At 42.2% G+C, this 16924-nt stretch overlaps 1 protein-coding gene across 1 annotated transcript; it reads left to right on the top strand.

Moving 5' to 3' along the window:
* The first annotated feature begins 7035 nt into the window (after nucleotides 1-7035).
* Nucleotides 7036-16906, top strand: LOC105926642 (ankyrin repeat and SAM domain-containing protein 3). Its single transcript, XM_036132111.1, has 14 exons — nucleotides 7036-7215; nucleotides 10142-10263; nucleotides 10353-10434; nucleotides 10528-10645; nucleotides 10732-10881; nucleotides 11832-11957; nucleotides 12047-12162; nucleotides 12242-12367; nucleotides 12436-12560; nucleotides 12648-12789; nucleotides 14960-15212; nucleotides 15287-15358; nucleotides 16162-16257; nucleotides 16333-16906. Exons 1-13 carry the CDS (start codon nucleotides 7165-7167, stop codon nucleotides 16242-16244), a joined length of 1566 nt encoding a protein of 521 aa, XP_035988004.1. The 5' UTR covers nucleotides 7036-7164; the 3' UTR covers nucleotides 16245-16257; nucleotides 16333-16906.
* Nucleotides 16907-16924: the final 18 nt, after the last annotated feature.

Here is a 16924-nt window from a genome sequence, read left to right as displayed (position 1 = left end):
CACAATTCAGTACAAAGACAATGCAAAGTGCTTTACATGATTAAAATATAGGAATAAAAAGCTACTATCCTGCGCTTTTAGGTGCTCCTGCTTCCAAAAAACTATTCAGGTGTCTGGATTCCCTCTCATCAGCATCCAGGTATGCAGCTCCACAGAGGCCTGCACTGCAAAAAACAAAACTAAACTAAAATAAGTCAAGATGATCTGCCAATGGAATGGTTTTTAGACTTTAAAATAGGAACAACTCATCTCCATCATCTTATTTCAGTTGCAGTTTATCTCTTTATCTCAACTTAGGGGTTAAAATACTCCTTCGTTGGCAGATAATCTTATTTACCTGCTGTCAGATCAAGGACAAATACACTCATTTCAAGAAATTGTGACTTCTTTTTAGTTTTGTTTTTGCAGTGTGGTAACAGTCGTTCCTCTGATTTCAGGTGTTGGAGAACGGATGCAGGATAGCAGGTCTACTTGGACGGACCGGAATCCCTGTTTTAGCCATTAATTTGAGGGAAAGTTGAAGAACTTTAAAGTATTCTCTGCCTCTGGTATTCCAAAGCATAAATACACCTAGTAAATAAAAACAGAGCCGTCAGCACGATGGCAGCCTCGCTCATGTTAACAGTTAGTTGTATGCCGTTCTTAAAACCTACACTGAAAAAATGGAACTAAAAATAATTAAAATGTTCTTAATTTGGTGTATTTTTCCTTGATTGAGCAGGTAAATAAATCATCTGCCAATAGAATAAGATTTTTGCACTTAAATAGAACAATTCACTCTCCATCTTATTTTAAGTGCATTATATCTAATTATTATTCTTATTTCAAGGGTCAAAATACTCATTCCATTGGCAGATATTCTTATTTCCCTGCTCAAATCTACGAACAAAACACAAATTTGTAAGAACATTTTACTTCTTTTTAGATCCGTTTTTGCAGTGTAAGATTTTTATACCATTATGACCAGAATAGCTACATGAAAACTGTTACTGGAACTTTGACCGCTCTTATCACGTGTTCTGCTACACCACTTTTTTCCGTTTAAACGTGTCTTCTTTCAGAGCGCAGAGAGCAGCTGAAACAGGCAGCTGGACTGGTGCATCGAACAGCTGGAGCTGGAATACGTTCTCAGAAGGAACCCCGAAACAGAGTTAGTGTTATTATTTCAGCTACGCAGCGCTGCAGTCAGGATGAGATGTATGTTGAAAACAAGAAGATGTAGAGTATGTCAACACAGAGAGATGGGAAGTGACAAAAACAGGAAACACGTCGGGACAAAAACACAACTGAAATGAGACAAAATAAACTTCCCTGGAGGGACATAATGGCAGCAAAATAACGCAAAGCACAAACTGGCACCGGAGGAAGGTACTGCATATCTGGTAAAAAGCAGTGGAAATATACAAAACGTCAGGAAAGACATGTAAAAATGTCTTTAATCACACATGGGGGGCTTTTATGCCGTCTATTCAGAAGAGAGGAGGAAAAGGAACTAAAAATAAGAATAAAGGGATTTTCCCCTCTAGGAGTTCAGTGCAGTTTGTTTTTTGGCCTGGAGATATATTATTCAAACAAGGGAAACCTTAAGATCTCCCTCAGATTCCTTAAAAACTTTTTTTTTTAGCTTACGGTGCCACCCATTGTTGCTTATAGTGCTGTAGGCACCTGAGGAAAGGTGTTCTGGAGTCCGGTTGGTGGACCGTACCGGCTGCGGTTGATCCGACTATAAGAGGCGACTGGAAGGCACAAATCCCCCAATAATAATACCACCCACCCCAGAGACACGCTGACTTTCTATGAGCTGGAAAATGGCTAAATCTGTCCATAAACACATCAAATGAGAAAAATGACACTAAAGAACTGCAAAATCTGCATAATATCAGGTTTACTGTGCTACAAAACCCACATCAGAGTTCGATTTATTCTGCCTCGTGTCAGAGACCACTGAGCTATATTCTACAATGGAATGCTGAATATCTGCTGTAGAACAAGTCGCTTTGAAGCCACCAGCCGCCATATTGGTACCCCTATTTTCCCCCAATTCTAGGGGAATTTTGTGCGCTACAGCATCGAATAACGAGGAGTTTTTCTCATGTTCAGGGGGGCTTAAAACTTTTAAAAAAATGTCAAATGCCATATAGTTTTATGTATGTTCTAAAAATATGAAGTACTAAAAAGTCATGTGCTGAAATATTTTTGCATTTTATTAATTTAAATATATATGTTTAACATTTATAAATATATAAATAACACTTTACAAAAACATATATTTACATATTGTTACATATATATACATATATACATATACACATACTATATATATATATATGGATATATATATATATATTTAATCTGAATAACATGTAAAAATATTTTCAAGCACCTAATTTCCTAGTATTTGATAGTGTTAGTGGCATCCACTGCTGTAGAATTACCTGTGAAACGTTTTTCACTCAGCCAGAAAACTGCTTGTTGCAACCAAATCCTATGGGATTTTCTGGGAGAGTAGGGAGGAGCAAGATGGCGCCCAGTGACTTCAGTTTTTCGGCAAAATCAGCACTCCAGTGTCAGAGACGCGCCAGATCAGACCACCACCAGGGGGGCTGTTTAGAGATGGCTGGTTCCAGGGTCTGTGAGGGATTCAATTGGGGTCGGGGAACCCAGGGATTTAAGAAGCCTTTTACCCAGGAATCTGTTTTCAATCCGGCTTTTTTTTGCTGCGGTTCAGTCGGGCTGTGAGAAAACGACACAAAGCAGAAAGGGAGAGAACAGAGACGTTTTCCTTCTCAGCGTTGAACCTCTTTAAAAACAGCTGGATTTGGAAAACTTAGAACATTTGAATAATTTAGTCCTTGTTGTTAAGTATCAGTAAAAGCCAGTTGTACTCTAGTTTTTTCAAGGGAAAAAGGACGGCTATAAGAAGGATTTGAAGAAACAGAATGAAATATCAAACAGTACCAAGTTGGTACTGCAGGAAAAAAGGTTTAGAAAAATTGGAGATCTGAAGTCGGTGCCTCCTTATTTTTGGGGGGGGGGGGGGGGGTGGGCTGGGGGGGGGGGGGTTGTGGGTGCCTTTTGGTGTCCCCAGGGCCCTGCTTAGTGATTGGTCCCTCGCTGAGCTGGCTGTGTCTGAGGGGTACAGTGATGATTTTGCCGTCTGCACTGCAAAAACGGACCTAAAAATAAGTAATGTTCTTAAAAATTTTGTGTTTTGTCTAGATTTTTGAGCATGGTAAATAAGATTATCTGCCAATAATGAGTATTTTGACCCCTAAAATAAGATAATTAGACATCCTGGCACTGAATTAAGATGATGGAGATGGATTGTTCCCATTTTAAGTGCAAACATCTTAGTCCATTGGCAGCTAATCTTATTTACCCGCTCAAATCAAGGACAGATACACTCATTGTAAGAAATTTTAACTTATTTTTAGTTCCTTTTTGCAGTGTGTTGTCTTCAGAAGACATAATTACTTCATCTCGTCTTCTCCCTGCAGAAGAGGAGGCGTCTCGAGCGCTGAAGACGCTGCGCAGTCCTCCAAAGCTCCTCTGGTCAAGAAGCGGCAGGTGATGAGAGCCATGACGGGCGATTACAGGAAAAAATGGAGGAGGAGAAGAACAAGCAGTTCAGGCTCATTCAGAGCGGTGATTGGGACTGACTGGGGGAGTCCTGAGCGTTGGAGTCTTTTTAATCCACAGCTTCTCTGGTCCTGACAGAAACTGCAGCAGCTCAGTCCAGCGGTGTCAGATTCCCCAAAGAAGTCCGTTTTCCACCGCAGAGCTGAGGGTGAGAAGCCAGTCAGCAGCGTCAGAGCAGCAGACTGAACCCCGGGGGGGGGGCCGGCCCCATCCTGCAGGCTCCGGAGGAGACGGCCGCCTTCGTCTTTGTTCCATCAAAGAGGAGTTACACTTCAATTTCCTCTGATACTTCTGTGCTGAAACCCGACGGTTTCTCCATGAACTTAACTGGAAACAACGCCGCTCTGAGGATACCAGGAAAACCAACAAAGAAATGTTGCATCGGAGGATTTGTTATAAAAACATCTAAATCCCAAAGGCTTACGTCTCTCTACTTGTATACGTCACCTGTTGATTAAAAAGTTTGACGGTTTCTGATTTTTCCAGGATAATAAACTATCAGACTTCTCTAAACAAGAACGTGTCAAACTGTTATTGACTGAATGTTCCGTTTTTTTAACTTTAACAGACATTTTAACATGTAAAGTTAAGCTGATACGTTTGCAGAACAAAATCCCCCATTTGTTTTGTTTGTAATGTCGAAAACATTCATCTTTATGAGTATATTATTATTAATACTTTAAGCTTTTAAAAAAAAACTATTATTACAAATGTGTATTAAAGAACGTACAAAGAATCACTCCAAACTTAGATGTGCAGAGTTGTAAAAAGTATTTTAACTTTCTGATCAAGTAAATACAAAAATCTACATAACATGCCTCCAACTTGAAGATCTTTATTTTTTTTATTACAACCAAATAGAACAAAATAAACCACATCTAACCACAGATTCAGAGCTGGACTGAGGTCTGGACTTTGACTAGGCCGTTCCAAACATTTAGAGTTTCCATTAAACCCCTCCAGTGTTGCTTTAGCCGTCTGCTTTTGGGTCGTTGTCCTGCATGAAGGAGAACCTCCATCCTAGTTTCACAGGCAGACTGACATCGGTTCTGTATTCAGCACCAATGTCACTAACTTAGCCTGTTTTGTGCAGATTCAGTACATAAAATAGGACTAGAAACGTTTAAATTACAAGTTAGAATGTAAAAAATAGGTAAAGAAGGTGAATACTTCTGCACGTTTCTGTAGAACCTGCATGGCAACATGAAGTAGACGGCCGTCGAACCCTAATAATCAAATGTACAATAAGTTGTTTTAATTGTTTATTAGGAATTTCCACTTGGTTCCTATCTCCAAAGGTCCTCCAAAGGATTTAGCTTAAATTTTTTTCAAGCTGCAATCAAGTTTTAAATATTTAACCTAAGAAGAAAACTGAACATAAACGCTGTCGTGTTTGATATTGGAAAGAGGGTGTTTTAGGAACCTTTGAGTGATTACAGAGCAAAATACAGACTCTGTGACTTTAGAAACTATTTGGATAATCGAATATTTTGAACTCTGATGATGTAACCATAAAATAACATTCACAGAACGTTTTTTAAACTGTAAATTTTGCAAAATAACCTTTAAAGACCCTTCACAGAATTATCCAGATTTTTGTTGGCTAGAAAAATCAAACACAAAGAAAACCAAAACATAGTGACAAATTCTTCCAATTTGTATTATTAATTTAAGACACGTGTGTTTACATCTTGCAACAAGTATAGCATAAACATGCTATAACAATAGTTTTTACATCTTTTTTTATTGTAGAAAGACGTCAACCCTAAAGTTGGATTTTCAGACAAATTTTCATATAAAACTGCCAATAAGGATGTATTTATTTAAAATTATTACATTACTCAATAATTACAGAAAAAAACGCGTGAAGTAATATTTTCTAGCTTATGTTTCAGAAACCGGAAGAGGCGGGTGGTGTTTTCCACACGACACAATAGCGTGTAGCAAACAGAGGAAAACTTTGATGAAACGAGCCGCCTGCTGGGCTGTAAGTTTGAAACTTTACATTTAAACAATATAAATCCTTGCTCCCGTGTTTCGAGCTCGGCGACGTGTCGTCCAGCTTTCTGGACCGGGCAACAGACGCAGTTTAACGGCGTAGAGATCACGGGCTTCTCCGCTAAGCTGATAAAACTGACCAACATTATCTTCTCGCGAGATTTGGCCTTAACGCGACATCACAGACCAGCAGTTTGTTTGGTTCCTCCTGACTGGTTTCTGGGTGCAGATCTGTGGCGTTTCAGGCCTTTTTATCTGGTGATCTGTTTGCTTCCAGGAGCGGAAATGTCGGAGTTAAGCGACGAGGCCAGCGAGTCGGAGCAGCTGGGGGCCAGCCTGTCCCTCTGGCTGGGGGACTCCCTGCTGCGACCCGAGGACTGGACCTCCCCCTGGACCTCCACACAGCCTGCTCCATCGGCCAGTACGACGTGGTGGCTGAGTGCATTAAAAAGTGAGCAGCTTAACAGCTAAACACAGTTTTCCTCAGTGTTGTATAAAGTACTGAAATCTAAGAGTCAAGTAAAAGTATAGGTACCTCTCCTAATATGACTTTGGTAAAAGTCCAAGTCACTGACTGAAATGTTACTTGAGTAAAAGTCTTAAAGTATCTGAAATGTCTGTACTTAGTATGAAAATTACTGTAAAAATAGATGTATTCAAATAAGTAATAAAAGTAAAACAAGCAAATGCAGGTTGACATTTTTTCACTTGAAATAATATAAACGCCAAGTGCAGGAGAAATTTAGACCAAATTTAACAGAAAATACAACCTTTTTGTAACTTTCAGTTTTCGTTCTTTAAGTAAGGTCAGTGCTATGCACTTTAAAATTGTAACAACCAAGTGCAGGCAAAATTTAGACCGGGGGTGTTTACTAAGAATGGTTAAGTGATAAACCAGGTTTAGTTAAACTACAGGAAGTGGTAAACCTGCTAATAGATACACCTGCAGGTTAACATTTAGTTAAGAAAATTAGGACTCTCTGCTATTAGATGCTTTACCTATGCCACAAGGTTAATTTAACCTGCCATACCACTGAACCAGCTTCTTATCCTGTTGGTGGTGATGAACAACCCAGGCAAGTCCCGACTTTGTCGCAGTCAATCAGTAGGTGGGGTCAAAACACTTGTTCCTCTCTCTCTCTTTTTGTAATGAGTAACTAAACCAAACATTGAAAATGTATTGGAGTAAAAGTATGCATTAAGTTCAGAAATATAGTGAGTAAAAGTTATTAAAAATTATACTCGAGAAAAGTATAAAGTCTCTAAAATATGCTTAAGTACAGTAGTGAAGTATTTTTACTTAATTACTATACAAACACTGGCTTTGCTGATAACTCCCCCCCCCCCCCCCCACCAGGTGACTAAAATGTGTGTTTTTCAGGCGTGGTGTGGCCTGGATGGGAAGAACATGGGAGGATGGACCCCGCTCATGTATGCTGCTTACATCGGCCATGACAACATCACCAACCTGCTGCTGGAGGCTGGAGTAAACGTGAATGCAAGCACACCTAAAGGCTCAGCCCTCTGATGCTGGCAGCCAGCTGCGGCAACGAAAGCATCGCCTACTTCCTGCTGCAGGTACAGCCTCCATCCTCTGATTAACATCCAGGTTGTTATCCTGCGTATAAAGGGCAGCGATTCAACGACAAAACTGCATTTTTTCCATCCACACAGGTGTAAAAAGTATTCACAGCAGTCACTCAAGTAGAAGCAGTTTGTATAGTAACGAAGTAAAAATACTTCACTACTGTACTTAAGTATATTTTGGAGTACTTTATACTTAAGTATACATTTTTTTATAACTTTTACACTACAACCTCTTACAAAAAGGTTGTATTTTCTGTCTAAACTTGGTCTAAATTTCTCCTGCACTTGGTGTTTATATTATTTTAAGTGAATTTGACTTTCAAAGTTATCGAAATCTAAAATGTTCATTCAATGCATTTGCTTTGTTTTACTTTTTACTTATACTTTTACCTGAGTACATCTATTTTTACAGTAATTTTCATACTTAAGTACAAGACATTTCAGATACTTTAAAGACTTTAACTCAAGTAACATTTCAGTCAGTGACTTGGACTTTTACTAAAGTCATATTTTGGAGAGGTACTTATACTTTTACTTGACTCTGAGATTTCAGCACTTTATACAACACTGAGTAGAAGTATAGATGCTAGGGTTTAAAAATGCTTCCGTATAAGTAAAAGTATCAACTTTTTACTCAAGTATAAAAGTACCAGCTTCAAAACTACTTAAAGTAAAAGTAATTTTAAGTAAGCAAAAAAAGAAACGCCACTAAGGAGAAGAGCTTAGAGCTGCTGAACCACAGGGGCCCTCCATGAGAGCATTACCCTTTTATAACAATTACGCTTGGATGGCTGTCTGCATACGGTGTACAGTGTTTTTTAAATGAATGATTAAGTGGTTAATAATGTTAATAAAAGGAAAATAACTAAAATGCTATGTTCTTCTACGTTTTGTTCGTTGTGTTCTTAAGTTATTGTTGCGGCGTTTGGCTACAACTTGGTCCATAACTGCCTCCAGCCACAATTAAAACCACTCTGTCTGGGTAGCGCTATTTATCTGAATATTTCTTATTTATTGAGAAGCCATAAATCAAAACAAGCTGAAATAAATAGAAGTATGAGACTAATTTCAAAATGTAAGGAGTAGAAGTAAAAAGTAGGCTAAATAGCTAGAATTTCTACTAAGGTAATTAGGTATTTGTACTTAGTTACTTGACACCTCTGTCAATCCATTCATCAGTCAATAAAAAAGATTGCAAGTTTTACAAGATTTTAATATATTACTAATTGTTCATGTGTTAGTTTAGTCTGCCGGACGTTATTTGGGGTCCTGAGCTGAATGTGGATGGCGAGTTAGAGGGTGAGCTGGAGATGTTGGGGGGTGAGCGTGGGGCGTAAGGAAGCAAACATTATTCTTAATGACTTTTAGGCTGAATGCCCGCTATACGATATTTATCCGCATAATGTTTTTCGTTTCAGAAAGTAGATTATTAAAAGGGCGTCTTTAGACCAAAGCTTTATAGCCCAGATGTCTCACCGGCACAATTTTAAACAAACAGCTGGGTCAGATAAAAAAAAATAGTAAATAACCTGCAGCACAACTACAGAGGCCATCTCGGTCATAAACAATATAGTTTCATCATCTTAATACCTCTTAAAAAAAAAATATTTATTTCATAAAATCTCAAATATAATTGCGCAGACCTATTGGGGGGGGGATTTATCAGAACGTTGTATTGTCAGTCGCATGATTGTCTCTTGTTGGTTTAATCCTTCATTCACTCCTCATGCTTCTTACCCACCATCATCTGCAGTCAGCTCAGCCACTCGCCTTACAGGACTGTCTCAGAAAATTAGAATATTGTGATAAGTTCTTTATTTTCTGTAATGCAATTAAAAAACATGAAATTTCATACATTCTGGATTCATTACAAATCAACTGAAATATCGCAAGCCTTTTATTGTTTTAATATCGCTGATTATGGCTTACAGCTTAAGAAACCCAAATATCCTATCTCAAAATATTAGAATATCGTGAAAAGTATACTAGTAGGCTATTCACTAATCACTTGAATCGTCTAATTAACTGGAAACACTGCAGGGTTTCCTGAGCCTTGAAAAACACTCAGCTTGGTTCAGTAAACTAAATCACAAGTATGGTAGTGGTTAAGAGACGACATCAGATTCTCACAGTAACTGGTGTACTGACCATGGCATTACTGTCCTTGATTGGCCTGCCAATTCCCCTGACCTGAACCCCATAGAGAATTTGTGGGCTATTGTGAAGAAGAAAGCTGAAAGACACCAGAGCCAACAATGCAAATGAGCTAAAGGCCGCTATTTGAAGCATCCTGGGCATCCATTAACACCTCAGCAATGCCACAGGCTGATTGCCTCCATGCCACGCCGCATTCATGCACTAATCTGTGCAACCAAGTACTGAGTGCATTAATGCACATTTTCAAATGTTTCATTTTGTTTTGCTGTTTATAATTTTTTTTTTAATTGGTCTGAGGAAATATTCTAATATTTTGAGATAGGATTTTTGAGTTTTCTTCAGCTGTACGCCATAATCAGCGATATAAAACAATAAAAGGCTTGCGATATTTCAGTTGATTTGTAATGAATCCAGAATGTATGACATTTCATGTTTTTTAATTGCATTACAGAAAATAAAGAACTTTATCACAATATTCTAATTTTCTGAGACAGTCCTGTATGGTCCGGACTTTTGCAGATTTAGTTTTAAGAGAAATCTGCCATTAATTCATAGGGAGGTAAACAAAATGACTTAAGAGTTCAGGAAAATTGTGAAAAACTGGAGTTTTGAGAGGATCAGCCTGCAGGAACGCTTCATAAAGTCCGCAGCATGCGGTGGAATTAGCTAAAAGAAAGATGGCGAGTCTTCCCTGATTTGAAGCAGTTGGAGGCTTTAGTCAAAGGTTTGCTGCGGTTTTTCTCTCCTTTTATCCCCACAGCAAGGCGCAGATCTGGAGCTGAGGGACGCCAGAGGCTGGACGGCCCTGTTCCACTGCACCAGCACCGGCCACCAGCAGATGGTGAAGTTCCTGCTCGACAACAACGCCGACGCCAACGTAAAGTCAGTGTTCTCAGCTCGCCGTTTAAACCAAATCTGCAATAATCTTCACCTAAATATCCGTAAACGTTCCGCTTTCCGTCCTCCGGCAGGGAGCCTGGGTCGGGGTTCACCCCCCTGATGGAGGCCGCGGCTTCCGGACACGAAATCATCGTTCAGTACCTGATGGACCACGTGAGTGGCGGCCCGCGTAACGAGCTCCTCGCTGCCGTGTTTTTAGCTCGATGGAGTAACATGGAGCGTCTTTTCTGCCTGATTAATCAACAGAAAGTGAAGGTCAGCGAGCGTAACGCCAAGGGAGAGACCGCCCGGGCGCTCGCCGCCATGTACGGCTACACCAAGATCGTCGGCCTCATCGACTCGCGGTCTCACCGATTAAAACCAGGTGTTGGTCTACGTGCGGTCAGAAGGTGTTTTTTTTCTTTAAACGTGTTTGCTAACTTCTTTTTCTGCGGTGCTCGATCTTCTCAGGACACTTCGAAGACCTGAGCTCCTCGGAGGATTCGGACAGCTCGCCGCCGAGGGCCCGGCCCGGCCGCAGCCGAGTCAAAGGCGTCAGCATCCACGACGGGCCTCAGGCCATCGCCAAGTTCCGCGTTGGAGGCGGGAGCAGAGCGGCCGGTGGGTCGCGTGAAAAAGACGACTGAAAACTGGTGCAGGTCACTGGATCTGCTGCTCCGCCAGTAGGTCAACAGATCCGTGCAGAAGATTGTTTCCCAGGAGAAATCGATGCACGACTAAGATGTGATCACCGTTTTATCACCTGGATGCTGCAGCTCCTCAGTTCTGACCGACGTGTTAGAAAGCGATTCAATTCAATTTTATTTATATAGCACCAATTCATGAAACATGTCATCTAAAGGTTCTTTCTAAAGTCAGACTCCATCAGATCCTCCAGGTTGGTGAGAAAGTTTCCTCTCTAAGGAAACCCAGCAGGTTGCATCAAGTCTCTCCAAGCAGCATTCACTCCTCCTGAAAGAGCGTAGAGCCACAGTGGACAGTCGTCTGCATTGTTGATGGCTTTGCAGCAATCCCTCATACTGAGCATGCATGAAGCGACAGTGGAGAGGAAAACTCCCCTTTAACAGGGAGGAGAACCTCCAGCAGAACCAGAACCAGGCTCAGTGTGAACGCTCATCTGCCTCCACCCACTGGGGCTTAGAGAAGACAGAGCAGAGACACAGAAAGCTCAGAAGCTCACATTGACCCAGGAGTACTTTCTATGTTAGAGAAGACAGAGCAGAGACACAGAAAGCTCAGAAGCTCACATTGACCCAGGAGTACTTTCTATGTTAGAGAAGACAGAGCAGAGACACAGAAAGCTCAGAAGCTCACATTGACCCAGGAGTACTTTCTATGGTAGATGGTAATAGAGGATGATCTGCCTCCCCTGATGATGTCACAGCTAACAGAACGCCAGACCAGGTGTACCTTCTATAGAGAGAGAAATGACAGAGAACAAAAAGTTAAAAGCTGAAATAACAACAAACAATGCAGATTGGAGAGCAGTAGGAGAACTCAGCAGAGAGAGAGAAATAGATAAACCTGCTTTCTTCCTCCCGCCCTCACAGAGCCTCCTGCCGCCGCCGCGCCGAGACGAACGCCGTCCCGCGACGCCGGAGAGCGGAGCGAGATCTGCTGCCGGGACGTGACGTCGCCGATCAACGAGCTGGACGTCCAGAGCCACAGCAGCAGAGGTGAGTGGGAGTGGGTGTGTTTGTGTGTGGGAGTGGGGGGGGGGGGGGTTTGGCGGCTGATGAAGCGGTTGATGGTTGCGTCTCTGCAGACGACAGCCCGTTCTTTGAGAACGACATGCCCACCATGAGGAGCAGCAGCAGCAGCAGCGACGGCCCGCCTCCTGCCGTGGGACTCGGCTGGGAGGGATCGGTGGAGAGCAACGAGGTGAGGCAGACCAGGTGTGCTTCAGCGCAGCTTCCTGCTTCACCTGCCGACTCTCATGCTGCAGCTTTTCCTCCACCAGGACTCGGACCAGAACCAGAAGAGCAGCTGTCGCCGGCAGAACAAGGCTCACCACGGGAAGGGAAAGGCGCGGCACGGCGAGGCGGCGCTCCCCGGCGGTCCTCCGGCTTCTTACGCCGGGCCAAAGGTTCGCCTGGTTCCGATCCACACGTCCCGGGTTCTAGCGCCGCGTCCTGAAGCCCGTTTTCCCTGCAGGATCTGGCAGAATTCCTGGAGCAGATCGGCTTCTCCAAGTACCTGCCGCTGCTGGAGGAGCAGGACATCGACCTGCGGCTCTTCCTCACGCTGACGGAGAACGACCTGAAGGAGATCGGGATCACGTGAGGACCGCCTGTCGTCCCGCCGCGCTCCGCCGGACCCGGCCGGTTCTGACCCGGCCGGTTCTGACGGCCTCCGTGTCTTTCCAGGCTGTTCGGACCCAAACGGAAGATGACCTCGGCCATCGCCAGGTGGCACAGCGGCGCGCCGCCGCCCAGCGACGCCCTGGAGCAGGCCTACGCCGACCAGCTGGAGGCCGAGATGCAGGAGATGGCCATCCAGCTCCACAAGGTGAGAGACGGCGCTCCGGCCCGGTTCTGTTCATCGGCCTTTTCACCGCGCTGGAGTCATAATCATAGACATAATATAAGAGTAGACGCGTCATCGGGCGGTTCTGCCTATGCTGCGATGCGTCAGAGCGTCCGCCATCTTTAATGTGGCAAATCTGCAGTTACTCAGTCACTTAAACAGTATCAGAGGGACTTTAATCTGTGAGTATACTTTGTATTCGTAGTATTTTCTTTGTAATATTACAAGTTTATTTTCGTATCCCTTTAGCTTCATTCTCCTGAATTTATTCTCCTAAAGAATAAAAATATTTAAAATGATCTAACCTGGCCCTATTACTCCAGGAGTGAAATAATTCTGCAAACTGTGATTATTCTGGAAATGTTCCCCCTTAATTCTCATAATATGATGTTTTTATCATAACATTATCACTTTTGTTTTTGTTTGTTTATTTTTTCTTTATTGACCTAGGACTTTTTTTTCTCATATTATTAATTTTACCTCTTTAATACTCACCCAAAAAGTCTGTTCCTAAAGGTTCACAGGTGACACGGTTTTATGAAATAATGAAGAACACAATGTTTAGATTTAACAAATTGATCCTTATATTCATAACACACACACACACACAAATATATATATATATATATATATATATATATATATATATATATATATATATATATATATGTGTGTGTGTTTATTGCAGCACAGGAATGAGGCATCTTCTCTGATCCACGTTCAAAATAACAGAACCCAACTTTTTTCTGCCACATACAATATGGCGGTGACGTTGACGTGCGAATCTGCGCCTTATGACGCGTCTACGTATATATGTCTGTGGATATATATATATGAATAGATATATATAGATATATATAGATATATATATATATATGTATGATGTCTGTGGTCATAATGCCTCACACCCCGTTAAGTTTGGATCATTTGTCTTCCCTAATTAAGGAAATGCGTTACATCCCGACTTAATTATCTCTTTACAAGTTGCTTCTGGCAGAACCGAGCATTTTATGCCAACTTTATAACCAAAACTACAAGTTTTTAAAGAAGAAAAAAGAACGCATGCTCTCTGGACTCTATGAAAGGGGCGGAGCTTGGTTCCTGGGTCTGCGTTGTGATTGGTTGGGAGAATGTAATGATGTAATATTAACCTATGTGGTCAGAAGGAAGGAAAACTGTTATTCTGTTAAACTTTTTTTGTTGAATCTTCGATGTACGTCTGTCATTCGATTTCTACACTACAAAAACAAACTAAAAATAAGTAAAACTTTCTTGAAATGAGTGTATTTGTACTTTGTTTGAGCAGGTAAATAAGATTATCTGCCAGTGGAAAAAGTAATTTTACCCCTAAAATAAGATAATTAGATATAATACACTTGAAATAAGTTGATGGAGATGAGTTGTTCCTGTTTTAAGTGCAAAAATCTTATTCCATTGGCAGATTTTATTTACCTACTCAAACAAAGTACAAATACACTCATTTCAAGAACATTTTAACTTATTTTTAGTTAAGTTTAGTCGTTTTTTGCAGTGTATCGTTAGTGAATCATCGTCCGGCCCTAATTGCTGATGATCTGGACGTTTGCCGGCTTCATCCTCCCTAAAACCCAGTTTTCACGACTCCAGCCACCTGTATATTATATTCGGTACATATCCAGCTGTAAATTTAGTTCACAATACTAGTTATCTATATATTAAACTCATGGGACAAATCTATCAGGAAAATTCTGTTTATAATAGTATCCATCTCTATATTTATTCAGTGATATCCCATGTCCTGTACTTATTGAACCATTGTTTATCCTGCACTTACTGCTATTGCACTTCTGGTTAGACCTAAACTGCATTGTACCTTTACCTGTGTAATGACAATAAAATCTAATCTAATCTAATCTAATCCCCAAACTCATCAGAACTGGGTTTGGACCGGACAGAAAACAGGCCAGCTGTTAACTTCTGGACATTTTATGCATAAAAAGAACGGAACCGGTTCCTGCCAGAAGCTTGTTGACGGTTAAGGTGTATGTAAATATCTGAGCCCGCCTGTGTAAATGAGAAAAGCCACAAAAAGTCGTGCAAACGGAAACGGGTCGGCGTGCGAACCGTTCTCAGCTTCTTCTTCTTCCCGTGTGTCCGACCCAAACCCGTGCAGCGCTGCGAAGAAATCGAGGTTCTGCAGAGCCAGGTGTCCCAAGAGAAGGAGCTGCGGACGGTGATGGAGGGATGCCTGATGGAGGACAAGATGGCCTGGAAGAAGGTCCAGTCGGAGCTGGTGGAGAACCACAGGCTGGCGCAGGACATCGGCGCCACCCTGGCCAAGGAGCGGGTCTGCCGGGCCCAGCTGCTGTCCTGCTGCGTGGCGGAGGGGCGGGGCGGTGGAGGACAGGAAGGTTCTGGAGGTGGAGGTGGGTGTTGATGCCGCTGGTTTGAATTTGATGTTTTAACAAACAGGAAGAACTTTAAGATGTTTTTCTGGCAGCCGCCGAGGAGCCGAGGCGTTCTGCTGTTCTGCAGCTGACTAAGGAGCTGGAGGCGTACCAGGAGAAAATGGGTACGCTGACTTTGATGCACGTGTTAAAATCACTGAGCTATATTATCCACTGGAGTGCTAATCGCCGCTGTTAGAACGAGTCTCTGTGAAGCCACCAGCCGCCATATTGGTACTCCCTATTTTCCCCACTGGAGTGCTGATTTTGCCGAAAAACTGAAGTCACTGGCCGCCATCTTGCTACTCCCTACTCTCACAGGATTTGGTTGCAACAACAAGCAGTTTTCTGGCTGTGTGAAAACGTTTCACAGGTTATTCTACAGTCAGTGGATGTACTAACACTATCAACTACTAGGATATTAGGTGCTGAAATATTTTACATGTTATTCATAAAAAATAAATAAATATACACACACACATTTTATATATATATATATATATATATATATATATATATATATATATATATATATATATATAAAATATTATTATTACTTTTATATATATATATATATTTTTTTTGTATAGTTATTTATAAATGTTAAACATATATATTTAAATGAATAAAATGCAAAATATTTCAGCACATGACTTTCTCAGTAATTGATAGTTTTAGAACATAACATAAAAGTATATTACATTTGACATTTTAAAAGTCTTAAGCCCTACCCTGAACATGAGAAAATCCTGGTTATTCGATGCTGCAGCGCACATATTCCCTAGTTACTGGAGGGAAATAGGGAGTACCAATATGGCGGCTGGTGGCTTCAAAGCACTCCAGTGAATAAATAGAGATCAGTGGTTCAAACGGCTCCTGTCGTCTCTGGAGTCTAAATCCTGACTTTTCCTCTGATCTGTCGTCACAGCCGGGACTCTGGAGACGCTGCTGCAGAGCCTCAGGCGGCTCAGCGCCCCAGAAAAGGTGTCGGACAGCTGGGAGCGCCCCTAACCTGCCTCCCCAGGTACGGAGCCCCCCCGGCGGCTCTCCTCCCGCCTCGCCCCAAACCGGCCCAACGTCTCTCTGCTCTGTGTTGAAGGAGGCGCTGCAGGTAATTGACGGAGGGTGACCCAGCCACCCTGAACCATCTCTGAAGCCAGAGGCCAGAAGGGCGGGTCCTGCTGGAGGGAAGCGCCGCAGAGCCGCAGCTCGTCTGCGATTGGCCGGAGGACCGCAGCTCGCCTGCGATTGGCCGGAGGACCGCAGCTCGCCACATGAGGGCCGGAGCGACTCAGCCGCTGCGGGGAAACGACAAGCAGGCAGGAGGGGTTCCTGTCCCCCCCCCCCCTCGTCTGTGCTGCTGTTTGTTCACCTGATGTGCAAATAAAAGCAGAGAAGAAGAAAAGCAGGACGGCGGGATGACGTGATACCGGGACGCTTTGGGTCCTAGTCGTCTTACAGTGAGGCGTCCTGCGTGTCGTCATAGTTACGATGAACTGTTTGCTGATTCTGGATGAATCTTTGACTTAATTTTCACCAAACTTGACAATTCCAGACTCTGATTTTTTTTACCTGAAAGCCGACTTTCTGAATTCACATGAACTGTTTCTAGGTTTTTAAAACGCCGCTTTGTCCCTTTGTATTTCAAATTAAAAGCTGTCAAAACGTTTTGAGTCACTGTTCTCACATCT

Source organism: Fundulus heteroclitus, unplaced genomic scaffold (assembly GCF_011125445.2).
Source record: "Fundulus heteroclitus isolate FHET01 unplaced genomic scaffold, MU-UCD_Fhet_4.1 scaffold_47, whole genome shotgun sequence".
NCBI lineage: Eukaryota > Metazoa > Chordata > Actinopteri > Cyprinodontiformes > Fundulidae > Fundulus > Fundulus heteroclitus.
This window is presented reverse-complemented; position numbering and strand designations above follow the sequence as displayed.